This window comes from Lepidochelys kempii, chromosome 4, assembly GCF_965140265.1.
Source record: "Lepidochelys kempii isolate rLepKem1 chromosome 4, rLepKem1.hap2, whole genome shotgun sequence".
NCBI lineage: Eukaryota > Metazoa > Chordata > Testudines > Cheloniidae > Lepidochelys > Lepidochelys kempii.
The window spans coordinates 84,101,350-84,129,049 of NC_133259.1; the positions used below are offsets into that span (position 1 = coordinate 84,101,350).

Sequence of the window (27,700 nt, forward strand, 5' to 3'; positions counted from 1 at the left end):
TAAATGCATGTAAAATTCAAAGGTTTAAAGTTCAGCTTCTGAGTTACCCATATACAAGAAAAGTTGTTTGAGTGCTACAAAATATCTGAGTGACTCTGTGTGCATGCATGTGTACATATATATATTTTAACCTTCTCTTGGGCTTAGTTATGACTAGGAGAACACAGGAGGGTTCTGGGGTTCTTAGCAGCCTTAACTATTAGGGAGCCTCAGCACTACTGTAAAACGAATAAGTTTTACTATGCCTTCAATAATGTATCAATTTGATCCACAAGGGTTTTTATCATTTATACAAAAGCAAATTTGTATATGTTTGGCCAGTTATCCTATTTCTTTTGAACAGAGGTTAACCTTCTTATAGAGGTTTCTTAAATTACATTTTCAAAGGGAGTCTTTAGATCTTTATACTGAGGGACAAATGAAATTAAGGGAGAGGAGAATAAATATTCAGGAGTGGAAAAAGAAAATCTTTGTTTTTTCCTTCTGACTCAAAACCATGTCCCACTTGATTTCATAAAGTTATTACAAACACCTGATTTACAAGTGTTTACTATATACCTTTTAAAATTGAAGTTCTGAGAAATAAGCAAACTTTTGTGGAAATCATTTCAGAAAAACCCTCAGATTATGTATCTGAAACAGGAACTGGAAAGTTTGAAAGCAGTGTTGGAGATCAAGAATGAGAAACTACATCAGCAAGATATAAAGCTGATGAAGATGGAAAAACTGGTAAGATTCTGTGGGGACTGTTTTCTAAGTTGTCAGATTTTCAGTGAATTCATGCTGGTCAAGCTTAAACACTAAGCTAATTGTATACACGAAAAGCAAACAAAAATTTTGCAAAGGAGCACAAGGTACATGTTAATGTCACAGGTACAATTTTACCTGTGCTGGCCTGCAATCTGAGGAAAGATGTTTCCTGAATGATACAATAAGAGAAACAAACAGTGGAACAGAGAGGAACAAATCAAATTTCAGCCAATTTTCTGAACCGCATTTCTTCTTTCCATGCAATTTAACTTGTAAATCCTGTAAATGCTATTTTGTATTCTCTCTTGACTGAAGTGGGAGAGGCAAGAGGGGAATCCCCAGGTGGCATGATTAACTTTTTAACCTCTAGACTTCTGTTCCATTTTGTTTTGGGTTGTTAAAAATAATCTGTACTAGTTAGTTACTGTCCACAATATACAATCCCCACTCTTGACAAATATCAGGTTAAATTTCAAAGCATTTACCCAATAGGACTATAAGTCTGCTACATATGAGATTCTGATTGCATGGCAGAACCTTGTGGGGAAGCTTACGTAGTCCAGGCTGGCACTATGTCACAATGCCCATCAGGCAAAAAATGTTAACGGTCACGTTAAGGAGCTTATTGAAACAAGAAAGGAAGCAACCCATTCAACATGATACAGAAAAATAAAATTATCTGAATATGTTGACAGTGAGTAAATAAGTATTTCATTTCCACCTAAAGCCTATGTTGATCTGATGTATTGGATACTACTACGGCCTCTTTAAATTACCACTCTTTGGAAACCCCTCCTATTTTTGTTGTTTTACAGTGGAAGCTCTTCGGGGCAGGAAATCCTATAATGTTTGTACAGCATCTAGCATGATGTAGGCCTTGATCCTGGCTGGGGCATTTGAGCACTAGCTGAATACTTCTGCCATCATCTTCATGGAAATCTTACCATTTAATGCAGAGGAGAGAGGCTTAAATAACAGGGAGCAGGGTCTCAGTCAGCTATTACATTTTGTCTGGGAGCCAACTATTGCCATATACCAGTGATGATTTACAAGTCATTATGAAATTCTAGACGCTTCAGTGTAATCATGGGCTCTAAAGTCTTGTTGCCCACAGGGTCTCTTCTGACTAAAGATGTTGACTTTCGGAAATCCACTGAATGTTAACCCATTTCAAAGTTGTTTTTGTTTTTAAAAGAAGCTTTTTTCCCGTGATACTAATTGGGACATGCAGGAGTGTGGCTTTTTTAGATGGGGATCAGATCACTTCTGCTAATACAGAATTGATTTTGTGGGTGGTAGTGAAGGTTGAGGGAGAGCTAGTTATATATGGAGAACATTTTTTTGAATTTTTCACCTTTCCTAGACTATATATTGCATGGTGATCTAGTGTCTCAGCCATCTGTAATGCTATATGTGAAGAGAACTGTGGCCACCAGCCCAGAAATTCAAATAGTGGATTCAGCTTTTAGTGGGCAGCTAATCAAGCAAAAGTGGCAAAATGCCAACTAAGAAGCAAAAAGTAGACTTGCCTACTGATGAGCAATAAATCACTTTCACGTCACTTTTACATTTCCTCAAGATAATTCTATGTATCTTAAAATAATCTAACTTGTACTTAGTGTAACAAACTCAATTTCAGGTTAGTAATGCATATAATGGGTACTTGCCAATGCAATTATTCTGTATTTTTATAAAAAACAAACATCCACATACAACCCCCAACAATTTGTTCATTTGTTAAAGGTGGAAAACAACACTGTCTTAATGGATAAAATGAAGAAGTTTCAGCAGGAAAATGAAGAACTAAAAGCTCGGATGGACAAACACATGCAACTTTCAAGGTAAAAAATAATCCAGGCATTTTTATTAACTTGTGAAAACATAAATTTTATTCTGTAAATGAATAACCAGCATCTTGCAGATTTAAAAAGGTCCTTACCCCTGTAAGATATTATGCCTGGAAGATGGAAGCATGATGCTCATTTTTTCCATCCTGTCTGATATGTGCAAATCTGAAATCCTACCTGAGTTGGAATGGGTATTGTGTGGGGGGTGGAGGCTCCTTGAAACTGGTGGCAGGGTATAAAATCATGACTGTTCTTATCAAATAAGGCTAGCTCTGTTCCCCTGGAAATTACAGCTCATGTTACTGTCTTGAATGCTCGTTAACATAGTTACCAGGGAAGTAAAGGCTACTCAGGAGCATCATCTCTTACAATTAATTGCTAGATGCTCTTTTTCCCTGGAGTGAAGTGCTCCTGATTTTATAAGAACTGTTCATAGTTTTATATATTAAAATGTTTAAAATTACTCGACAATTTCTTTTCAACAGTTTGTTTAATCAAAGGGGCAATGTCTGCTAAGCCTCCTGGTTCTAGATATACAGACTACATCCAATCCAGAAATGGAGTCTGACTGTGTTAATCAAATCTTCTAACTCTGCATATGTTGCAAGAAATGAATGGGCAAACCACTGTAGAGCATACAATAAAGAAAATAGGAAGTTCAGACAAATTTTGCAGGTCTTGCACTGCAGGGAGACAAAGCTATGACATGACTCCTGACAGGGAAGATGTGAAAACACTCTTCAGCTGCCTTCATTAATAAGAGTTGAATTTTAAGAGCCTTAAACTACCCAGAATTTTGTAAAATGACTGATTCATGCAGTAATGCTGGCAAGAATAGGCTGCTGCTTTTATGCAGGATTTTTTTTTCTGACATTGTTCTATCTTCTGCACAAGCTGCCAGTTTAGGGCTTGTCTTCACTGCAACAGTTAGCTCAAGTTAGTACATTTGAGGTACTTCACTAGAGCTAGCCTAGCTCTAGTGAGTGATCACACTATGAAACATTTGAGCTGCACAGTGGTTTGAATAGCAGTGTGATTGTATTTGGAGCTAATCAGCTGTGGTACCTGGAGCCATTGCATGTCCACTGCATTACTAGCCCTAGCTTCAACAGCACTCCAGCTTCAAGACCCGCTTAATTCAAGCTAGAGAATTGTGTGTGGATGGGAGTCGAATTGGAGCAAAACTCAAGTTCTAGCTCCAGCTCACGATGCAGTGAGGGCAAGCCTGTAGAACCCAGCTGTTACTTCTTGAGAACAAATGCACTAAATCCTCATAAGGAATGTGTATATTTGGACAGGGATTTGTTATAGCTTTTTTAATTCTTTTAAAACTATGTAAGATGCTCTAACTTTCAAATTGAATCATGTCCACTTACTTACAATTATTTTTTCAGGCAACTTTCCACAGAGCAGGCAGTTTTACAGGAGTCTCTAGAGAAAGAATCAAAGGTAAATAAGCGTCTATCAATGGAAAATGAAGAACTTCTATGGAAGCTACATAATGGGGACCTGTGCAGCCCTAAGAAAGTGTCACCTAGTTCTCCACCAATGCCTTCTCAGTCACCAAGGAATTCTGGCTCCTTCTCTGCTCCTACAGTAGCACCAAGATGACCTCTTTTGAAATGAGGGGGAGACTACATAAAAGCATTTCACTTGTGATCTGCAGAACTGATCCGAACTCCAATCACGGGAGCAAGAGCTATATTAGCTGAGTGTGATGACTGAATTATAACTGGAATTATTGGTGTGGAAAATTGTTCTAATATGGGAGTAAGACTTTATATTTCTCCTCCAAAAAAGACTTCAGTAATGACTATAGACATTGTTGCACAAAGCACTTACAGAGCAAGGGAAATCTTGTTCATTGCCTTTTTCACCTAACTCTAAGAAAAAAGCTCAGGGGCTTATAGATAAAGACCACAACCTCTATAATGTGTTCCTTATCACAGACACCTTTCTGAGACTGTGGATGTGTGGTGTGGATGTAACACACTGTGTGTGTGTGAGAGAGAGATGCTGCCGCCTTTGCTGTGTATGTAATAAAGGACAAAACGTAAAGAATATACATTGACATGTACTTAATAATGTTGTCAATATGCATGTTTTATAAAAGGTTACCCTTAACTGCGGTTGAGGAGAAACTACCACTTGTATTATAGGCTAGTTTCCACCTCATCTTTCTGCTTCTGTTTAGTAAGAGGATGGCAGGAAATGTTTTATCTGTTGACTTGTCAGTGTCTCTACCTACCTTTATAGTGCAATTGAGTTTTTTTTCTAAAAAATTCAGTCTGATCACCAGAGTTGAAACTGCAGCCATACTGTCTGAAAGCTTTTTAGCTTTCCCACTTGTAGCGGTATCACGGTCTATTAAGATGGCAGCATTGCATTTTTTCAGGATACAGTCACATTTAGAACACTTTTTGCTAAAATAGAAGTGGGGAAGTAAGGTGATAATTCTGGAACATTGAAATTGACAATCTCTGCAACTCTACTATAATCAGAGGTCAAAACATTAAAATGACTAGATTTAGCATTAAACCCCCATACTGCAGACATGCAACCAGACCCAATCCCCTTGTCTGCTGAAAACAAACACCCAAACAAGCAACCATTACTTCCTAAGAAAAGCCCGGTAATTTCAAAGGCCACCTGTAGAGAAGAGGAGGGTCCTGATCTAATTGAAGACAGGATTTGCAAACCAAAAAGGGAAAAATAAGTAGGATGACAAAACATTCTTTGAAAGGGGAATGAGAACTGTAATAAGCTTCAAAAAGCAACTGATACCATTTCTCTGATTTTTGATGAAGTTTTGTTTTTTAAATGTTGTGCCCTTATTTTAACTTTCAGCAGTGTTACCAATATAACTGTATGGAGGGGTGGGAAGAACAACATGTGGTTCCACAGCTCACCTCTCCAATGTTTCCCAATTTCACTTGGAGGAAGTTTCCCCTTAAGTTAAAACAAACATGTCTGTGTTGCTGAAGATGGATGTAACATTTTACACTATGTTTCGAATTAAGGTAGTCACAGTGCATCTCTGGTCTTGTTACTGTTTTGGTCTGCACTTCTTTTAAAAATCCCATGTATCCTGTTTTGTAAGTACAGTTTCAACTTCTAGTTATGGTTACAGAATGTTGTCTCCGCTTCTGATTGGGGGTTGTTTTTAAACCAGGAATATTCTACTGTCAACAGTGTTAGCAATAAGGTAAATCTTGTGCTTCACTGTATTTTTCCAGCAGACTGGGAAAGGAAGTCCATTGGATGGGAGGGGAAGGGAAACGAAACTTGAAAAGCATTTCAAACCAAACATTTCATCTAGGATATGAAAACGCTGGCACTTCAGAAAGTGCATGGGTGTACAAAGTTATAGCAGTGCTCATTCTGTAACTATGAAATTGTAATATATTCAAGCTTGTAATTAAATTTAATCTACGCAATGTACAAGTGAAATCTGACTCCAGGAACATTTTACTTAATTTGCCTCTTTTTATCCCCTTTAAGGCACTGTACATGCCACTGTAGTTCAAGTGGTGTCAGCAATTATAAACACTGTTTTCCACAGATTTATAACTTAACTGTAAAAATCTGCTGTGGGCTGAAACTTGGCTTAAAAGTATTTCTTAGAGCATTCTTTGCTTTGATAAGGTTAAGGAAATTGGATCATGTATATTTGAGATGAGTGTTTAAAAATAAATTTTTTTTTACTCGTTTGACTTTCTGCTTGTGTAAGTCTAAAAAACCTGAAACTAAGAAGGAAAGTTGTCCAAGGGCTTAAGTAGTTGTTAACAGTTGAAATATTGAAACTTTACAATGGTTTTGTCCCTTCATGTGTAGAAGAGCTTTCATCAGTGTTCAGATAACTTATTAAATTTTTTATCCCAGCCCTACAGAACTCAGGATATCAAACTGAGTTTTGCTTGTGTAGTCTGTAGATGATTATTGGATCCAGGAGAATCCTGATTATTCAGTTTCAGGTTGAACATATGTACACTAAGATACACCTCTAAAAATAGCCAGGGTACATAATTTATCCATGAAGAACTTAACTCTTTTTCAAGCATTATTGGCTAAGAACCACATTAGGTCCCTATTTTTCTAGCTTAGCTGGAAGTAGTTATATTCAAAGGGTAAGTGGTGTGTCTCGCAGTCTGTGTATAGGCAAATGTTGATTTCCAGTAATAACCATTGTGTGTTTAAGGAGCCCTTCTAGCCTTACCAAAGCATTTACTTTTAATAACTCATTCAGAAATTGATCTATTTTACTTTCTCAAGAGCAGGGGTATTTAAAGTCTAGCAATCTGTTTCATTTCATGACTTTTCTCAAACTCCTTGGATAACAGATTAATAGCCTCCAAAGACTTTGCTATTTCTGGTCATTCTAGCAAGTGGCTTCAGAATGCACCATGGTTCATGTGAGGGATTTCTTGACAGGGAGAGGGAAGCGGACTGGAGATTTTAGTTGACATTTAGAAAGATAACCCCAACTTTGACTTGAGCTAATTGTAAAGTTTGTGGGTTGGTGTGATTACATTCAATTTAAGAAATAGCTTAATGGTTCTCACATAGGGGAAAAAACCTTGCCATACATAACTATACAGACATCAGTTAATGGTCCACCACCTTTGTTTTGACTTCTCCCCACTTTTACCCTAAAACTCTAGGCAACAATGCAGGAGGCAGTCTCAAAAATGTAATGGTTTAAAAACAATTTCATGTTCTTATTCCTCTCTGTTATGAAGAGGTGGGAAAGTTTTGTGTGTATGGCTTTTAAAAATCAAACTGCAGATCCTAGAAAGGACTAACCTTTCTTTTTAGAGTCAGTCCTATCTGGCTGTTAGCCAGAAAAGAACTTAACGCTTCCTGCATCTGTTGTAAACTATGCCTGTTCAGAGGGGGGGACAGAGTGACACACTGACTGCTGGCTAGGCCAATTGGAGCTTGATAAGCCTACCACAGCCTTGGCCAAGAGAGAAAAGATCTTTTAGTGTAGGCAGTAGAGGCTCATGTGTTAAGATCTAGAGGTCTCAGGTGCGATCCCAAAGAGGATGACCCAGCTTTAATGTACTGTCTCCAGTCCAGTAACTTTAAAGGCAAAAAATTACAAGCATGAATACTAGAAGCCTGTTTCATAAGTAAATGTAGCACAGAACCCTAGCTTTGACAGTGTTCCTTCTCAGTTGACAGTAGTTTTTGCTTTATTGGAAAACAATTAGCCTTGGCAAGTTGAGAGGCAAACGAGTAACATTATGTGAAGCTTAGTTTCAAAACCATTCCTTACATCATTAGAGTTCAATGTGCTCCAGAGAACAGTTTACAGGGGAAAATATACGTACTTGAATTTTGAGAGGCTCCTTCCCTCCTCCTTTACGGTAGGTCTCAATGCCAAGCCCCTTTTGAAAATGAAACTTCATCTTTCCAGTCAGTAAGCCAGTTGTGAAAATTTGACTGTGCTGTGTTAAATAGGAATCAGACTACTGTAGAAAAAAAGGGAGGAAAAACGTACACTGTTGCCTATAAGTCCACACTTCAATCTGGTCAGATGCATGGAACTTGAATGTTTCCTGATGAGCGGTCACTGCACTGTTGCTCATCATAATTTGTCAAAACAATTGGATAAAAATAAAATGAAAAAAACTTGCAAAAATTCCATTCTAAAAATCAGCTACATTATTGAACTTACAATCTAAAATAATTGCCACCTATTGATATACTCTGAATAAAGCTAGAGCAATGAAAACTTTAGCATACTTTGTAATAACCATCCTCTCAATCTAATGCTTGAAGTGAAGTCTTCCTCAGGTGATCAGAGTCACGTTTTACCACTTACTAAGACTATTAAGTACTGTAGCTTCACATCTGAGAAAATTCCAGAAGTAAAAATAAGATTGGCTTTGTCTCCAATATAAAGCCACTCTTTGCAACATTAACAAATCGGAGAGAAACCTAGGATGTAACACACACACTGCAGTATATGAAATACTTACACAGGGATGGTATCTTCACACTACAGTTGTAGTGATGCCACAAAAATAAACCATTCTTCATCCTGCAGCCAACCTGTATGCTGAATAAGGCATATGTAAAAAAAACTATGTAAAAAATAGTTTGTGATCACATAATATACTACAGTCACACAAATGAAATGCCAGAGTTTAGGCTGCTCATGGTCCAAGTTTTGAGGTTTTTTTGCACCCAAAAATCTTTTAATCGCATTAAATCTCCCTTTTTTAGGGCTTTTTTTTTTTTTCAAGATGCTAATGTTTTATGTTACAACTAACACCTCCTCTTCCCACCCACCAAAAAATGCATCAGCAGGGTTTAGCACCATAGTACAGAAGCCCATTATGTAGGGGCAGATGGAATACTAGCACCATGTGTTAAATCCAGTGGGTAGAAGAAGGACTCTTGATCTCTCTACCCCTGAGTATGAGAGGCAGGTTGCTGCCCTCTTATAATGCCCTCAGAAGGGGTGATGGACTGCTAAGGCCGTGTATTAGGTCTTGTGCTGCTGCTCTGGCAACTCCCTGGTATTGCCCAATGAGTGGGCTGCAACAGCAGTGGTGTGGGTCCAGAACTTTAGCATGCTCATGCAATTATCTGTGGCAAGTGCCTTGCATTTCTCAGGAAAAAGTTGGCAATAGCAGGAATATGGTACCTCAGCTAAATGGAATTGCATGGATTTAAAACAAAAAGTATTTATCTAGCACCAGGGCTTGCCTCTTGCTGAATTTCAAAAGCCTACTGCAAGTATTGCACCCTCTCAATCTTTTATAATTGAAAGCATTAGCAACTTTTATGCTTAGGTTGTCTGCCTGCTACCCCCACAATGAAAATTCTCAACACAGGAAATTACAATGATATTCAACATCAAATGTTTTGTAATCTTCATGACAATAGTTGGGTGACATCACCCCTAAAATTTTTCTCTGTTAAAATATTTGTCATTAGTAGATGTGACAAAACCCAAACTAAGAAAATTAATCATTTCCTTACATTGCTTACTGTTGTCATGAAGAGTATCACCTACGCTAAGTGAAGACTTTAGTGTTCAGAAACACTTCAGGTGCCTGAGTTTCTCTGGCCAACCACAGACATTTCAGCCTTGAGTATCACATAATTCAGACAGACACACTGTGTCAGTGGATGATAAATGTTGGCATTTAAAACTACAGTTGCTGTATGGCAAGCCAGGAAATCATCTAGGCCTGCACTGGATAAAAATGGTCTACCTAGCAGAACAGCACTAGAAAGTCAAACTTTTTAGAGAGAGAGAGAATGCCTTGGACAGCTGCTGCACTATTGTTTAATCTCTTCTCTAGGACGGATACACATCTTAGAAAAGCACCAAGCACTATTAAGTGTGACACCATTTTATCTTTTTTTCCCCTCTCTGCTTTTTTCAGAACATATTTGCGCTTTACTTGCAGCAAATGCACGTCTGATAAAGAGTGGGAAGAACAAATTGTCTTGTGGTTGAGGCATAGGACTGGAAGCAGTAACATGCTGGCAGAGTTGGGGATGTTTGTTCTTGGACAAATTACTTATTTAATTCTGGAGAGGTGATTGATTCTCTTCTCCTTTTCACAACTCTAATTCTATTCATCTCAGTGGGACACCTCTCAGGATGAGAGAGAAAAATTAGGCCCTCCATGCCTCACCTTTCCTAGCTGGTAAAATGGAGAATGCATTTACTTCCAAAAAAAGGTGTGTCAGGCTTAATTCACCCCTATGGCCCAGCAATTTAAGCTCTTCCTCTGGAAGCTGCTATAGAGCTCTTACTTAGATAACCATACAGCTGCTGTGTTTGAGGATTTGCATCTTATTTCTTATTGCCTTGAGAACTGTCACCTAAGGGAGGTGGTGCTCCCACACCATTCAATGTGTTACTGAACAAAAGTCAGTTTAGGATAGGTGATGCTGTCTCACTTGCTAGACATTTTAAGGAAATGAGTTATCTAATGACAAGTTTTGGAGGTACTGAAACTACTTTGAGCTGAAAAAGGTGGACACCCCTAGCGTCCATCAGAGGGAAAGGTACAGGATTTTTCATTGATCAGAACAATCAGAACAGAGGAGAATGAAGACTTGGGTGGATTTTAAAAGCGGAAGCTGAAACTTTAACTCCTTCTCCCACCCCACACCCACAAGAAACAGATTTATTGGGGTGCAGTGCAACCAATGTTCTCTATGCCAAATAACCAATATTCAGGGTTCAGCCCCCCTCTGAATCCTCTCTTACCCTCTGCACACAAAGGGAAATGAGGGCACACGGGAAGGCTGGTACATACACACACTAGCTCTCATCTGAGCTAGCGCCCTACACACAGTAGTATAGCCACCGTCACATGGTCAGCAGCAGTATGGGTTAGCTGCTCTGACAACCTCACCGGGACCCTGTAGGTACCTAGTTAGGGCAGCAAGTCCATGCTACCATTCCTATGCTACCATTTTTACACTCTACATCCGCTGAGAGCTGGCACGAGTATGTCTACATAAGCTGGAAAGCACAGCCAAAGCTTGTAGTGTAGACATACCTTATGTCTTTGCAGAGTGAATCTATCCCATTCCCCGCCTCCAAGCTTATGGGTCCATCCAGGCTGGACATAGGCAGCAAGTTGCCATGAAATTACAAGCAAACATGGATACAGCTGCTAAATCCTGTCATAGCTCCTTACTAACCTAAACGTAGGCCTCAAGGAAAGTGGCGGGAACTTGTTAATCTTGCTGAGGGAAAAATTATTTCCTGATGCTAAAAATGGCTCAGACCCACAGAAGTTTTGGAACACCGTTCAACCTATACATCCACTGTGGGGATGAACGCATGGGTCCACAGTCACAGTAGCATGGCTGCTGCCTGCCCTGAGCACTTCAAACACACAGGAAGGGCTTGCACACAAAAGGCAATCAACTCTCCCTCCATCCACACAGCTTAGCCTATGGCACCAAGACACAGAGGATTCTTTCCCCCTCCACACCTGGCCATGAACTCCAACTGCATTTCTGAGAGGGGTGCACAGAAGGTCTCAGGGCAGGGGGTTATCTTTCCCCTGCCAGTTAATCGAACAGCTCCCTTCCCCTAGAAAAGGGGATGGGGCAGTGGTGCATTTAATTAAGACTTATGTTACTAGCTTATCTGAATGAAGATTACAAACTAGCATTTCTGATGAGATGATGCATCTTATTGTTTTGCCTTTTCTTTATCATATTCTCCCTTGGGTGGATATCCCTTATGCACTATCCTCTCTGAGATGGTGAATTGAGTTGTATAGTCCCATTTTTGTATTTAAATGGGATTTTGTTTGTAATATTAATGTCCAATTTACAGGTGTGACTATTCTCCCAAGATGGCAGTAGCCATAAATGTTACTAAAGAGACAAGGTGGGTGAGATCATCTCTTTTATTGGACTTCTGTTGGTGAAAGAGACATGCTTTGGAGTTTACACACAGCTCTTCTTCTTCAGGCAGTTGAGGGTTTCCTTCCTGCCATTCGTTGATTGAAAAAAGCAAAGCACTACTGCTTAACTGAAATGTCCTATCCTTCCCTCTGACTTAATCTGTTGTTAATTATCCTATAGTGATGATTTTTATTCCTTGTTAAGGAGTGGGCTTTTCCACTGTATAAACAATTATATTCTTGTTGATGTAAATGCTGTTTGTTTAATGCAATTCTTGGTTAATCCTGATTAGCTGTAACCAGTTATGTTACTGGGTTGTTCTTGTATCGGTGGTTTGTAGCTTTATATCAGTCTGTGTGGGCTCTCAGGAAGGCACCAGCTATTGAAATGTCACTCTTGATCATCATCAGAACCATCAGTGTTGATTATGATGGGACAACCAATTTCTTAATTTAATAACCTAACTGTGGTTGTTTTCCTTTTTCTATTATACAACCTGCTTTTTGGCAACTCATTCCATAGTGAGAAGCTTAGCTGTTTCTCTCTCTACTAAATTACACAAGTCTACAGATTGTTTACATTTTTGATTCAGGTGTTTCATTTTCATTTATACTAAGATTGGAGTAAATTCACTTAATACAGTCAAGGTAGTTACCAACCTGGCTGATACAGGATCTTTTCTCAATCAGTACTGTAAATCAGTGTGTTCTGCTTATATTCTCCTGTGAAAGATTGCTTATAAATGCCAAGTCATATCTCTACTATGTAGCAATAGTTAAACTCCCATGCTAAAGAGGGCGTACATTTTAAAATTAACTACATAAGAGCAAGAGCAAGATATACAACTGGAAATACCCTAAGACAAAAATGCAAAATATTTTACCTGTTAACTATAATTTTTTTAAAAGTACCTCCCTTTAAAAAATGTTCAGTGCTACCACAATTTAAAGTTAGCATGTACTCAATCCTAACCATCTCTCAGGTATGACAGTAAACAGTAAAACCACACACTTATACAACTTTGTCAATATTCAGTAAAGAAATTTAATCAAGGTCTACCAAACCAGAGAAGAGTAATCACTGTTGACTAATTTTCTATAACAAGTGAATCATGACTAAGTTTTAATATTTTTACATGTACAAAGTGTTAAAATCACCACCATGACAAAGAAGAAAATATATCTATGCTGGTGGGTCTACTTAAAAAGTTATTTTATATCCTCCTGTCAGCATTCATGAAAATAATGCACAATCAACATTTTAATAGTGGTTATATTTACCTAACATAAAAGTTATTTGTATATAGACTCTCCCTACCAAAGATTTATCACTGTATTAGGAGCACTTGGGAGCCACATGCATAATCAGGCTACAAAGGTTTAATACATGGGTTTCAACCCAATTCTCCTGAGTATTGCTAAGCATTAGGATCTCTGCTCTCTAATGGAAGTGGAATGTAAGGACATGAGGAGAGAGATATTGACAGAAATCTCCAACTCAGAATTCATAAAAAGAAACTAAAGGGTTAATGTGTCCAATAACATACTGTTTGTTCATTCTGTGTCCACAGACTCCACACATCAGGTCAGTTCAACACGGGTGGCTACTGTGGTTTGTCCTCGTAGGTTCTGAGCTGTACAAATATAGTTGCCAGCATCAATGGTTTCAAAATCTTCAATGGCAATAACACTCTTGGAGATTCTTGTGGTATGCCCAATTCCTCTGTTGATCAGCCTCCAAGAATCTTGGATAATCGCAGGCCTTTCATACTGTTTTTAAAACACCCACATAAGGAAATGATGATGTATAATTCTGCAAACGCTATTTAGTGACAGTATATTGTTAACAGTATTTCATTTCAAAATCCAAAACACATGCTCAGACATATGAATCTAATCTGAAAGTCAGATTAATTAAGCGAGGAAGCTGAGGGTGTTTAGCAGCCATTACAGCAATTTTCCTAAAATAAAAGCTACAGGCAAGGTTGATCACTACCGTTGTATTCATTTTAGCTTTTCCATTTAGAAATCCGTTTTAAATTCACTTTGAGTTTACTCTTGTCCCCTCTTGAAGCCACAACCAAACTGCACGTTCTCCCTCTGCATTCATGCCTTCATTTTAAGTGTTAACACAGCCATCTGTACCCTCTTGTGCTAGATAAGGATAGGAAGACTTTCATTCTGAAATTCCCAGGTACGCAGGTTTGGACTATTTGGCTGATCCAGTACATTTACAACTGTGGCCCTATCTAAACTACAAAAACAGCCACGTTTATATCAGTCAGATTATGGTTGTGGCCCACTTACGTTAATGCTTTTCCCATGCCTGTGTGAACAGATACGATACCTATCTTAGAGAATCATGTTTTAGACTTGGTATCTACTAGGGTGAAAGCTTGGTTCCCTAATGTGGCTGTGGATTTTTTTTTATCCACACAGGATAAAACTGTTACATTATAGTTGGACTGCCACCATTTCTGTAGTGTAGAGAGGACCCTTGTGTTAATTTTACAGCTGACACCGTATTCATCAAGAACTTTCTAGACAGCACAGTATTATACCATCCCAAAGAGTTATTGTGTTGCCCTCCATCAAGCTGTTTCTGAAATATTCAAGCTAAAATGCAAGCAAGGATGTTCAGATAGCTGCCTGTTCCCATGTAAGAGTTGGAAAGCCATTTGGCTGATTTCATAGGATAAATTCGATCTTGAAAAATCAAAACGTTAAAGGACATTTTCTGTAGGCCAGTGTCCCCTGACACTCACCTCAACCCCCACCATCCAATGAGGTTAGAGACATGGCAGAAATTGACCCAAATGTTTATGTGAAAAATTTGATGTAAAGAACTGAAAACACAAGTCTCTGGTAGCAAATTATGGGGGGGAGGTGTTAAATGCAGCGATATCCTGCTGTCGGATTACAATGTAAATGTCTAGACAGCAATAGCTTTTTCTGTTTGCATCCACAATGCTGGAAACAAAACTTTAACCATGTTGGCTTGTGCTACAATAGCAACCAGGACGAACCTGGTAGGAAATGAAAATATCTTCAAGCTCTGCAGTATGTTTACGCCAAAAAGTAAAGAAAATGAAACCCAAACATGTTTAAAGTGTATGCTCTCTCTTCCATAAGAGTGAGGCACCTTTGGAAGGAAAGTAAGATGTATCACATATAAATTAAGAATAGACAGTGTCTCTTTCTAGTGTTAATTTAGTAGCCATTTACAAATGCCAAGATTATTTATACAGGACCTCAGGACATCATATTCACCTTCAGATTAGTTTAATAGGAGAAAAACTGCTAAAAGCCAACTGTCATGGTGGGCAAAGACCAGTACATTAGCCAAAGAGAGTCCAATCTGCACGTATGCACAGGAAAGAGGAGCCAGTGTCTAAGAAGCTGTCTAGTCTGTCTAGTGTCTAAGAAGTTGTCTAGTCAGTTACCCAGGCTACTCTCAACAAGTCAATCAAGCCAGTCATCAATTATTAGTTAAGAGCACGTCACCTGTTAACTGCTAACTGGCAGATTCTTACATCAGCAATAACATTGCAAAATGAATAATCTCAGCTAGAAAATACTGTAAGTAGGGTTGGCAGAATTTGATTTTTTTAATAATTTCAGCAGATAGTAGCGATGTTTATTTTTAAGCTTTTTTTTTAGTTGTTATTGATTTTAAATTTTCACAGTTGTGGGAATTTATGGAGTCAGATAATGAGGGGATCTCAAACATTTAACAACAGTAGGTGTTGAGATTCAAAGAGTTCAAAAGCTCTATAACCGTTAACAAGCAAACTGTCAATATCACATGTCAAAATATACAAAGTAAATATTGTTAAATCAAACCTTAAGAAGTTCTCAGCATTTCTTACTTTTCCTATCTGGAAATTTTAATTATTATTGATGGAAATATTTTTGTCGGTTTGTGTGTGTATGGTGAAATCAACGTCTACTGACATTTACTGATAAAAATCTAATGCTTCCAAGCCTACTTGAGAGTCTCTTCATTAACTACCTCCTACTTACTTGTCAGCAAAAATATTACATCCCTGAGAAATATAAACAGATAGAAGTTTTAAGAGTTGATGAGCACTTAAGGTTGCCCAAGTGCAAATTCCACAACTACAATTACAAAAAATTCCAGGAAAACACCAGATAAGCCAGCTATCATTCACATGCCTCAGTTGTTGGATTTGTACTAGAGCAACCTTAACTCAAATCCAATCAAGTTTTAGTTTGGAAGAATTTTCCAGTTATTTTATTAGCTATTTCTCCGCCTGGACAGCTAATGATGTTGATAGTATCCTCTCAGTATCCTTCCCCAGCCAGCCCCATTCCTTCACATCTTCCACCCACTCACCTGCTCCTCCACATTCTGCCCTTTCTCTCCATTCAACAAAGTTCAATATAGATCAGTACCTATTTATAAAAGATGCATGAGGCAGCAGTCATAGAGTTCTGAGAAGGTGGAAGAAATGAGGACTCTGAGAAGCAGGGCTGAGCCCCACTTCTTTTCTGTGCCCTCACAACCTCTCTCAACTCCCCTGATCTGAGCCCAATATGCCCTGTGTGCTTTGCAGAAACTGGGCAGGCCGGTAGGAGGAGAGATCTGATGGAACTCAACAGTTCTGGTGGCTTTTTCTTACAGAAAACACAGTGAATATCAAATAATGGGAAGAACACTGTTAAACTGCCCTAGCCCTGAAAACACTGGAGGTTGTAGGGACTGTGGTTCTCAAAAGAAGAAAGAAAGAAAGAATTCAAGGAAAACAATTCAAAAAGTTTGCACTTAAAATAGTTCCTTTGCCAAAAGTTACTAAATATTTGACTAAGACAATATGATACATTGTTAACCTTGCTAGAAGTGTAAACCTCAATGCCACATAAATCACAGAGCTACTGAGACACATCCATAACATTCATTCTTCTTGGGCAGAAAACTGACAACAGGATCGTTCCCTTCCAGTTCCAGTATAACCGCTGTAAGCAAAACTGTTTGTTGCAGTAGATGGATGGATGCATGCTGACCACGACCGTCCATATACAGCAAGAGTGATAAATTCATGCACTTGTCAATCTGCAAACTATGCCTAGCACTGTAGCTGCTTATATTTAGGATGTTTTCTTTGGAGAACTTTTATTTTTCCTTATAGAAGCTTAAATTCATCACATACTGATCGTGCCAGAGAGGCATCAGTATCATTTACACTTATGTACCAACTGTGTTTAACTCTTGGACCTCATGGCCAGGGTGATGAGACCAGTGGAGGAAATTACTGCCAGAACATCCTGCCACCTGAAGTTCAAACCAAGGGCAGGTTTGCAAGTGTAAAGCTATTGTCGACTGTCAGCGTGGTACAGAAGGAGAAGAGTACTTACTGATAACATAAATATCCTCCAATGCTAGGACTACGGAGATCAAAGTGAGTTTGTTGAATTGAACCTCGCAGTAAATGGCACAAACATGTAATAGGCTCCACGTGAGAACCACCATGACCACCACCAACAGCACAAAAGTTTCCAAATGGCTCTTCAGTGGTAGCTCCTCATAGAAGCTTTTGATATGATCCAATGCAACATACAAAGAACAGCAAAAAATTCTCGATGCAACTATGCTTCACCATATCATAATTTTTCCCCAAAGGAGAATGATGACTGCCATCATCAAGAGAATTTCTTAAGCAAGGGACAAATCACTTCTTGTTTGTGAGAAGTTGGTGACCAGGTAAGTGTTCACTGTTTCCCATCATACCTCACCAGCTTGATTTTACCATCCCAGATACAGCTCTCAGGTTAGAGAGCATTTCTACAACTAACTTTGTGCCCTCACTGAGGAAAATGGGCTGAAAATCAACGAGATTGTATGTTGGTTCCTCCTAATATGACCTTATTACCAGGGCCGGCTCTAGGTTTTTTGCCGCCCTAAGCTCCGAGAGTGCAACTTCCCAAGCCAAAAAAGAGGATGGCTGGAATGACGCCGCCCCTGGAATTGTGCCGCCCCGAGCACGTGCTTGCTTTGCTGATGTCTAGAGCTGAACAATGCACTCTGATCCACCTTGCCTTCCCCAGCTAGAAAAGACTGACTGGTATTTAAAATGTTGTATTATGAGAGTTTACTCTTATTAAGAAAAAAAATGCACTTCCAAGTTAGAATTGTGTGTCTTACCTCTTCCCCTGGGTACTTCCAACTGAATTCTACTTCTATGTCTGGTTCCCCAAGGACTATACAGAGAACATTAACGTTGTCACCACCTTCTGCTTTGTTGGATGATGCCACAATTGTTGTTGATGGTGGACCACTAGGAACTGAATGAAAGGTGTGGGTGGGAGGCAGGAAATAAATGTCCCAAATCAATAAAAATGTTAACAAGTTTTGCTTTGATTTATCTTGGCTCTTCCACATTCTCTATTATCCTCTTTAGCTCCAGTTGCTGCTGGAATTTATTATGCACCACAGGTTCCTATCCTGCCACAATAAAATGGTTTACAAGTGTGCACCTAGTTTTTAACTTAATAATATAAGCCTTATGCTTTCCTATATTAGCATAAATTCTGGCAAGATGTTCTACAAACGGATTTAATTTGAAAAGTACATTTTTATTTTAAAAAAAAATCAGACAATTTGCAAAATTCCATAATTAAAATTAGGGTTTCGGGGTTTTTTTTCAAATTCACATTTGAAATGTTGCCCTATAAGCAACTCCAGCAAGAGAAGTGGGCTTGAATGTAAATCTATGGTAATCATTCATCTTACCTTCCACATACAGTAATTGATACTTGATGGAAATCTGAGGTGCTCCCTGTGATTCTGCTCTACAATAGACCACTCCTATATGGTCAGAGGTGGGGTGCTGATAGATAAAACCCTTCTTCACATCATAGATAATGTTAGTTCCATCTGTTTTGATTTCTTCTGCTGGAAACTCCCTGTGCAGAGTTACTTTTGCTGATGGGATGGTCACTCTGCAAGGGATTACTGCTGGTTTATCTGGGTTCAGGTAGACAATCTCGAAATAACTGGAAGTAGGTACAAAGAGCTCCCCTTTATCTATATAAGAAAGTAATGCAATATAATATTTAGCTATTCATATCAGAAAAAAATTAAATGTAAATGGTCTTCTAATATATAAAAAATGAACGTAAGGGAGGAGAAATTTACTAATAATTAAGTTCAGATTTTGCATTAGCAGACATTTATTTCTGTGTCCAAAATATCTGGCAACAATCATTTTAACAAACTTTACAATTAATTAAATCTGTCACCATGGACTTGTTTTTTTAAAAAAGTAAAAACATGTCTGACTTGGACAAACTAATATGCAGTTTGGCTTTAATCACTACATTTACAAAAAAAAGGAATGTAGCCTTCTTTGCCTGTTTCATAAAATGGAGGGAGGGATTATATCTTTAAAAAAAAGAAAAAAAGGCCATCAACAATTTTGGGATCAGCTTTTGAAACTATGCAGAATTACACAAAAAAGTCCTAATGAGTTATCTGGCTCTACTTAAATTCATCCACCCTTTTTCAAAGGGGAAAGTAGAAAAACACCAGGAGTTTTATTATGGCTTCTGACAGCATTTTATTTTGTATTGTGCTTGGGTACCAGCAGGAAGGTTCCTTGGAAATACCTAAGATTGTAGATACAGACTTTGAAATACTTAATTGTTTTTAGACTCTATGTAACTAAACAATTCAAACATTTTAGTGCTGTTAAGTCATCAAAAACAAGCAGTATTCTAATATGTTGACATATTGCTTATAAATGCAATTCTTAAACTCCTTAAAATTTCCAGCCTGAACACTATGTTGTAAGGTGGCTTATCTGATTATTCCAACCTTTTGAAAAGAAAGAGAAGTCAGTGTTCCAAGGTTGTTTCGATAAATGGCTTCCATACAATCCCATGGCTCCAACTTATTTCTGAACCTTATTACAAACAATCTTATCTTAGTCATCTTATGCTATAACACTGAAGCATTTGTCAGCTAAAACTGGTTTAGCTCTAATCAGGCTGCAAAGTTTGTTTTTATCATTCCTAATGTTTCCCATTAGGATAATAAATTAACCATTTGCATTAATCACTAACAGTGTACTAGGTAATAATACTAGACTGTTATTTGACTTGCATAAAAACTACGGCTGTCAAGAGATTAAAAAAAATAATCTCGATTAATTGCACTGTTAAACTATAATAGAATATCACTTATTTAAATATTTTGGGGTGTTTTCTACATTTTCAAATATATTTATTTCAATTACAACACAGAATACAAAAAGTGTACAGTGCTCACTTTATATTTATTTTAATTACACGTATTTGCACTGTAAAAAAACAAAAGAAATAGTATTTTTCAATTCACCTAATACAAGTACTGTAGTGCAATCTCTTTATCATGAAAGTTGAACTTACAAATGTAGCGCTGGGTAAAAAAAAACTGCATTCAAAAATAAAACTCTGTAAAATTTTAGAGCCTGCAAATCCACTCAGTCCTACTTCTTGTTCAGCCAATCACTCAGACAAACAAGTTTGTTTACATTTGCAGGAGATAATGCTGCCTGCTTCTTGTTTGCAATGTCACCTGAAAGTGAGAACAGGTGTCAAGGCTGAATCCCCACTCTGTCACCTCTAGTGCAGAAGGTGAGGGCCTGCAAGGATTCTAAAAATTAATATGTGCCACGCCAGGCTTGTATTAAACTCCCAAGGTTACAGCTTTTCTCTGACCTTGGCTTGGTAAACGCTGCCACCACCCAAATGCAAAAAAAAAAAAAAATCCTTGGACCCAGGAAGGAGCACTAGGGGAATTCCTCTCTGTGGGTTACCCTCAAGCCCTTTCACCCCCCTCTGGGGAAGAGATGAGAAAGAAAACAAAGGAAATTAGTTGTTGCCACCAGCTAATTAAAAAGCATATGCACAGACCTCTTAGGACACCAAAAATCCAATCCTGTTCTTAAAAAAAGGCAAATTTTATTAAAAACAAAAAGAAAGAAAATACATCTGGAACTTGGGCTTTTGCTAGATTTTAAAAGAGCAATTCCAAGTATCAAGCACCCAAAATAGCTTTCTTGGGGGTTCAGCTTAAAGGTTATAAGCAAACAAAAGCATCTGGGGTTAGCACAGAGGGAATCCAGAAGCCAAAATAAAAAATAAACCTGATTGCGTCTGTCTAAACATTCCCTATCCAAATAATTTCTTCTAGGTATGGAAGATGAATGTTCACACGTGGTTCAAGCCTTACATAGCATTGCTGCTCCATGTCTCCTTCTCCAGAGAACAACAGACAAAGGGAAAGTTTCTTTCCCAAATTTAAAAGTTCTAGCCTTCCCATTGGCTCTTTCGGTCAGATGCCCACTCCTTTTCTTTTACCTGTGGGCTTGTTAACCCTTTATCGGTAAAGCAAGGAGAAAACAGACACCAAGAGAGATTTTACAGCTAACTGGCTGGCTGGGTGTTCATAAACTGCCCCCCCTTCATTTATCAAATGCCCCCCAAATTACAGACAGTGCTGGCCAGCCTGGTTCAGATCGGGTCCACATCGGCTGGGATTTCTTCCTGGAGGTCTAGGAAACAGAGTTAATAAGATTCATGCACCTCTAATTTTACTAATAATTACATGAAGAACTAAACAGTACTTTTTACATTTCAAGGCCTACACTTACTTAGATTGCAGAGACATTTTTACCCGGCTAATTTCTGGGAAACCTTTCTGGGAGAGTGCATCAGCCACCTTGTTAGAGACTCCTGAAATGTACTGTATTTTAAAATTGAAGCCTTGGAGAGCTAAACTCCATCAAATAAGTTTTTTGTTAGGCCACGTCTACACTAGATCCATCTATCAGGGATCGATTTATCGTGTCTAGTGTTGATGCGATAAATCTATCCCCGATCGCTCTGCTGTCAACTCCGAAACTCCACCAGGGCGAGAGGCGGAAGCAGAGTCGACAGAGGAGCGGCGGCCGTCGATCCTGCGCCGCGAGGATGCGAAGTAAGTGATTCTAAGTCGATCTAAGATACGTCGATTTCAGCTATGCTATTCTCGTAGCTGAAGTTGCGTATCTTAGATAGATCCCCCCGGCCCCCAGTGTAGACCAGGCCTTTGTCTCTTTCGCTGTGTGAAGCCACTTCAGCATGGTCAGTCTGCAGGTGGAACCCCCGCCCCCAAACGTACGGACGTAGCTTCTCCAGAGCATACACAATGGTGTAACATCCTTTTTCAGAGACTGACCAGTGGCTTTCCCTCCCAGACAGTTTTTTGCTGCGAAACATGACAGGATGGAATTGCTGATCTGGTCCTTCCTGCATTAAAACTGCTCCTACACCATGCACGGACGCATCTGTGGTTACGACGAATGGTTGGTCAAAGTTAGGGGCCCTCAGTACAGGGTCAGACGTAAGGGCCATCTTAAGCTGGTTAAAGGCTGTCTGACACTTCTCAGTCCACTGAATGGCATTTGGCTGTTTTTTCTTGGTCAGGTACCCACTCCTTTTCTTTTACCTGTAGGCTTGTTAACCCTTTACAGGTAAAGCAAGCAGAGAATAGACACCAAGAGGGATTTTACAGCTAACTGGCTGGCTGGGTGTTCATAAACAGGGGCTATTCCCCCACCCCCTTAATTTATCACAACAGGCATTCTCATGGCACTGTTGTAGCTGACGCTGGAAGATATTTACATGCCAGATGCACTTAAGATTCATATGTCCCTTCATGCTTCAACCACCACTCGAGGAGCCATGCTGATGACAGGTTCTGCTTGATAACAATCCAAAGCAGTGCGGATCGATGCATGTTCATTTTCATTATCTGAGTCAGATGCCACCAGCAGAAGGTTGATTTTCTTTTTTGGTGGTTCAGGTTCTGTAGTTTCTTCATTGGAGTATTGCTCTTTTAAGACTTCTGAAAGCATGCTCCACACCTCGTCACTATCCGATTTTGGACGGCACTTCAGATTCTTAAACCTTGGGTCAAGTGCTGTAGCTATCTTTAGAAATCTCACATTGGTACCTTCTTTGTGTTTTGTCAAATCTGCAGTGAAAGTGTTATTAAAATGAACATGTGCTGGGTCATCATCTGAGACTGCTATAACATGAACTATATGGCAGAATGCAGGTAAAACAGAGAAGGGACATACAATTCTCCCCAAGGAGTTCAGTCACAAATTTAATTAATGCATTTTTTTTTAAACGAGTGTCATCAGCATGGAAGCATGTCCTCTGGAATAGAGGCCAAAGCATAAAGAGGCATATGAATTTTTAGCATATCTGGCACGTAAACGCCTTGCAATACCAGCTACAAAAGTGCAATGCAAATGCCTGTTCTCACTTTCTGGTGACATTTTAAATAAGAAGAGGGCAGCATTATCTCCTGTAAATGTAAACAAATTTGTTTGTCTTAGCAATTGCCTGAACAAGAAGAAGGACTGAGTGGACATATAGGCTCTGAAATTTTACATTGTTTTGGTTTTGAGTGCAGTTATGTAACAAAAAAAAATTTACATTTGTAACTTACACTTTCACGACAAAGATTGCAGTACTAGTATGAGGTGAATTGAAAAATACTATTTCTTTTATCATTTTTACAGTGCAAATATTTGTAATCAAAAATATATACTTTGATTTCAATTACAACACAGAGTACAATATATGTGAAAATGCAGAAAAACATCCAAAATATTTAATACATTTCTACTGGTATTCTATTGCCAGTAAAAAGAAAAGGAGTACTTGTGGCACCTTAGAGACTAACCAATTTATTTGAGCATGAGCTTTCGTGAGCTACAGCTCACTTCATCAGATGTTTACCGTGGAAACTGCAGCAGACTTTATATACACACAGAAATCATGAAACAATACCTCCTCCCACCCCACTGTCCTGCTAGTAATAGCTTATCTAAAGTGATCAACAGGTGGGCCATTTCCAGCACAAATCCAGGTTTTCTCACCCTCCACCCCCCCACACAAATTCACTCTCCTGCTGGTGCTAGCCCATCCAAAGTGACAACTCTTTACATAATCAAGTCGGGCTATTTCCTGCATAGATCAAGGTTTTCTCACATCCCCCCCACCCCCATACACACACAAACTCACTCTCCTGCTGGTAATAGCTCATCTAAACTGACCATTCTCCAGGTTTAAATCCAAGTTAAACCAGAACATCTGGGGGGGGGGGGTAGGAAAAAACAAGAGGAAACAGGCTACCTTGCATAATGACTTAGCCACTCCCAGTCTCTATTTAAGCCTAAATTAATAGTATCCAATTTGCAAATGAATTCCAATTCAGCAGTTTCTCGCTGGAGTCTGGATTTGAAGTTTTTTTGTTTTAAGATAGCGACCTTCATGTCTGTGATTGCGTGACCAGAGAGATTGAAGTGTTCTCCGACTGGTTTATGAATGTTATAATTCTTGACATCTGATTTGTGTCCATTTATTCTTTTACGTAGAGACTGTCCAGTTTGACCAATGTACATGGCAGAGGGGCATTGCTGGCACATGATGGCATAGATCACATTGGTGGATGTGCAGGTGAACGAGCCTCTGATAGTGTGGCTGATGTTATTAGGCCCTGTGATGGTGTCCCCTGAATAGATATGTGGGCACAATTGGCAACGGGCTTTGTTGCAAGGATAAGTTCCTGGGTTAGTGGTTCTGTTGTGTGGTATGTGGTTGTTGGTGAGTATTTGCTTCAGGTTGCGGGGCTGTCTGTAGGCAAGGACTGGCCTGTCTCCCAAGACTTGTGAGAGTGTTGGGTCATCCTTTAGGATAGGTTGTAGATCCTTAATAATGCGTTGGAGGGGTTTTAGTTGGGGGCTGAAGGTGACGGCTAGTGGCGTTCTGTTATTTTCTTTGTTAGGCCTGTCCTGTAGTAGGTAACTTCTGGGAACTCTTCTGGCTCTATCAATCTGTTTCTTTACTTCTGCAGGTGGGTATTGTAGTTGTAAGAAAGCTTGACAGAGATCTTGTAGGTGTTTGTCTCTGTCTGAGGGGTTGGAGCAAATGCGGTTGTATCGCAGAGCTTGGCTGTAGACGATGGATCGTGTGGTGTGGTCAGGGTGAAAGCTGGAGGCATGCAGGTAGGAATAGCGGTCAGTAGGTTTACGGTATAGGGTGGTGTTTATGTGGCCATTGTTTATTAGCACTGTAGTGTCCAGGAAGTGGATCTCTTGTGTGGACTGGACCAGGCTGAGGTTGGTGGTGGGATGGAAATTGTTGAAATCATGGTGGAATTCCTCAAGGGCTTCTTTTCCATGGGTCCAGATGATGAAGATGTCATCAATATAGCGCAAGTAGAGTAGGGGCTTTAGGGGACGAGAGCTGAGGAAGCGTTGTTCTAAATCAGCCATAAAAATGTTGGCATACTGTGGGGCCATGCGGGTACCCATAGCAGTGCCGCTGATCTGAAGGTATACATTGTCCCCAAATGTGAAATAGTTATGGGTAAGGACAAAGTCACAAAGTTCAGCCACCAGGTTAGCCGTGACATTATCGGGGATAGTGTTCTTGACGGCTTGTAGTCCATCTTTGTGTGGAATGTTGGTGTAGAGGGCTTCTACATCCATAGTAGCCAGGATGGTGTTATCAGGAAGATCACCGATGGATTGAAGTTTCCTCAGGAAGTCAGTGGTGTCTCGAAGGTAGCTGGGAGTGCTGGTAGCGTAGGGCCTGAGGAGGGAGTCTACATAGCCAGACAATCCTGCTGTCAGGGTGCCAATGCCTGAGATGATGGGGCGCCCAGGATTTCCAGGTTTATGGATCTTGGGTAGTAGATAGAATATCCCAGGTCGGGGTTCCAGGGGTGTGTCTGTGCGGATTTGATCTTGTGCTTTTTCAGGAAGTTTCTTGAGCAAATGCTGTAGTTGCTTTTGGTAACTCTCAGTGGGATCATAGGGTAATGGCTTGTAGAAACTCGTGTTGGAGAGCTGCCGAGCAGCCTCTTGTTCATATTCCGACCTATTCATGATGACAACAGCACCTCCTTTGTCAGCCTTTTTGATTATGATGTCAGAGTTGTTTCTGAGGCTGTGGATGGCATTGCGTTCCGCATGGCTGAGGTTATGGGGCAAGTGATGCTGCTTTTCCACAATTTCAGCCCGTGCAACTCTGATTAATCACAATTAGTTTTTGAGTTAATCGCATGAGTTAACTGTGATTAATCAACAGCCCTAACAACCACCATTAATATCTAAGTACGAGGACAGCGGTTAACTTCAAGCTTTGTGGGCTAGTACATATATTTACAGTAGTGGCTCATCTTATAAGGCTAATGTGTGAGATGCAAAAAACTTGTGTGAAATCCTGACTTCAATGGGGCCAGGATTCCACCCTGGGAATGTAATATGCATGGGGGAAATGCATATTCGCATTAGAATGTCATGAGAAGATGCGCCTTAACATGTTACTTTATTTTCTCCCGCAAAAGTTTTTTCAGAAGGAAATAAAACAAGAGGGATGGACTCCTGCATTGTTAAAGTTTTATTGCAGATTCCAAAATTAGAATATTGTATCTGATTTTTGCAAACGATGCACTTTCTGCTTCCCTAGACATGGTTTTGGATATATATTTAGAGTAAAGCACAGGGAAGTAGACACACAAATCACATTATTGTTAATTATTTGCTTAATTTCCTGCTCACTCCACCAGTAATGTATCCCTTGGTATCCACTAGGGAACAACATCTGGATACAGATCATGAAATGGATATGGATAGGAAAATGGAAATGAATATGCTAATCCTGCCTTGTGGACAGATAACCCAGGCATTTCAGTTTATAAACCAAATTAATCCATTACCTGTGAAAAAGATGTACGTTGAGCCAGTTTTAGACTCATCCTTCTTGCAGCTATAGCCATTACACAGAAGAAGCCAGCAACTATATTCACCAGAGTCTGCTGCAGTAGAATTTGTAAGTATCAGCTGACCATATCTGTCAAGCTGCTTAATGCTAGAGAGAACAGAGACATAAAACACAGCCAAGCACACACATATTTCTTTGTACATTTTCTCACTTCATTTCTATTTGGTTTTGACTATTTTCTCTTTCATTCTGTAATTGGCTATTTACTACATCCTTCCCCTCATGGGCATCATAAAACCCTGATTCTGCAAACACTTGTAAAAAATGAGTAGTCCCACTGAATTCAAGGGTGGAGGATGAGGCTATAACATGTAAGCAAACACATGGTGAAGAACTGGCAAAGCTGTGTTTATTATATGTTTTATTACTATTGTTGGTTTTAGTTTTAAGTTAAGGTTAGAGGGAGGTAAGGAATGGGAAAGTGAATAAAGGAGTGGGAAAAAGAAGGAAGGGAAAGAAACAGATGTTTGAGAATGCCATTTGGGATCAAAGCTGAAGCAAAAGAATATCAACATTGCCAGCAAGACATACTAACAGGACTAGCAGGGATCAGAGTGGTATCTGATGATATTCTGGTATATGGATGCTGGGACACATGGCAGAGGCTGTGGCAGATCATAAACATAAGCATAACCTCATCGGTCTACTAGAAAAAGCCAGGCAAATAAACCTAAAATGAAATAAAAATAAGATGGCACTGCAGCACCAGACATGGGTCACTTGCTGACCTCCCAAGGGCTACAACTTGGCCCCCTGATTCAGCAGATGAAGATATAATCAGTTCAGAGATTATTAGGATTTGTAAGCTATCTGACAAAATTTCTTCCAAGCATCTCAGATGTGTGTGAACTCCTGTGGTGACTA

General features: G+C 39.3%; 2 protein-coding genes across 6 annotated transcripts in view; one reads left to right on the forward strand and one right to left on the reverse strand.

Annotated features, from left to right (window-relative positions):
- The window catches only part of MTUS1 (microtubule associated scaffold protein 1), a 207,929-nt gene extending 201,653 nt beyond the window's left edge, over positions 1–6,276 (forward strand). For all 4 annotated transcript variants that reach the window (XM_073341912.1, XM_073341911.1, XM_073341913.1 and 1 more), the window contains 3 exons: positions 613–729; positions 2,494–2,591; positions 3,992–6,276. In XM_073341912.1, the coding sequence (XP_073198013.1) occupies positions 613–729; positions 2,494–2,591; positions 3,992–4,208 (432 nt within the window). In that variant the 3' untranslated portion in view covers positions 4,209–6,276. The remainder of the gene's footprint in view (positions 1–612; positions 730–2,493; positions 2,592–3,991) is intronic.
- Positions 6,277–13,018: 6,742 nt separating this feature from the next.
- The window catches only part of PDGFRL (platelet derived growth factor receptor like), a 51,988-nt gene continuing 37,306 nt past the window's right edge, over positions 13,019–27,700 (reverse strand). The window contains exons 3-6 of one of the 2 annotated variants that reach the window (XM_073341917.1): positions 26,772–26,923; positions 18,744–19,037; positions 18,156–18,295; positions 13,019–13,762 (exon numbers count right to left, since the gene is read on the reverse strand). In XM_073341917.1, coding sequence (XP_073198018.1) covers positions 13,574–13,762; positions 18,156–18,295; positions 18,744–19,037; positions 26,772–26,923 — 775 coding nt within the window. In that variant the 3' untranslated portion in view covers positions 13,019–13,573. The remainder of the gene's footprint in view (positions 13,763–18,155; positions 18,296–18,743; positions 19,038–26,771; positions 26,924–27,700) is intronic. The other variant, XM_073341915.1, reaches the window with a different exon arrangement.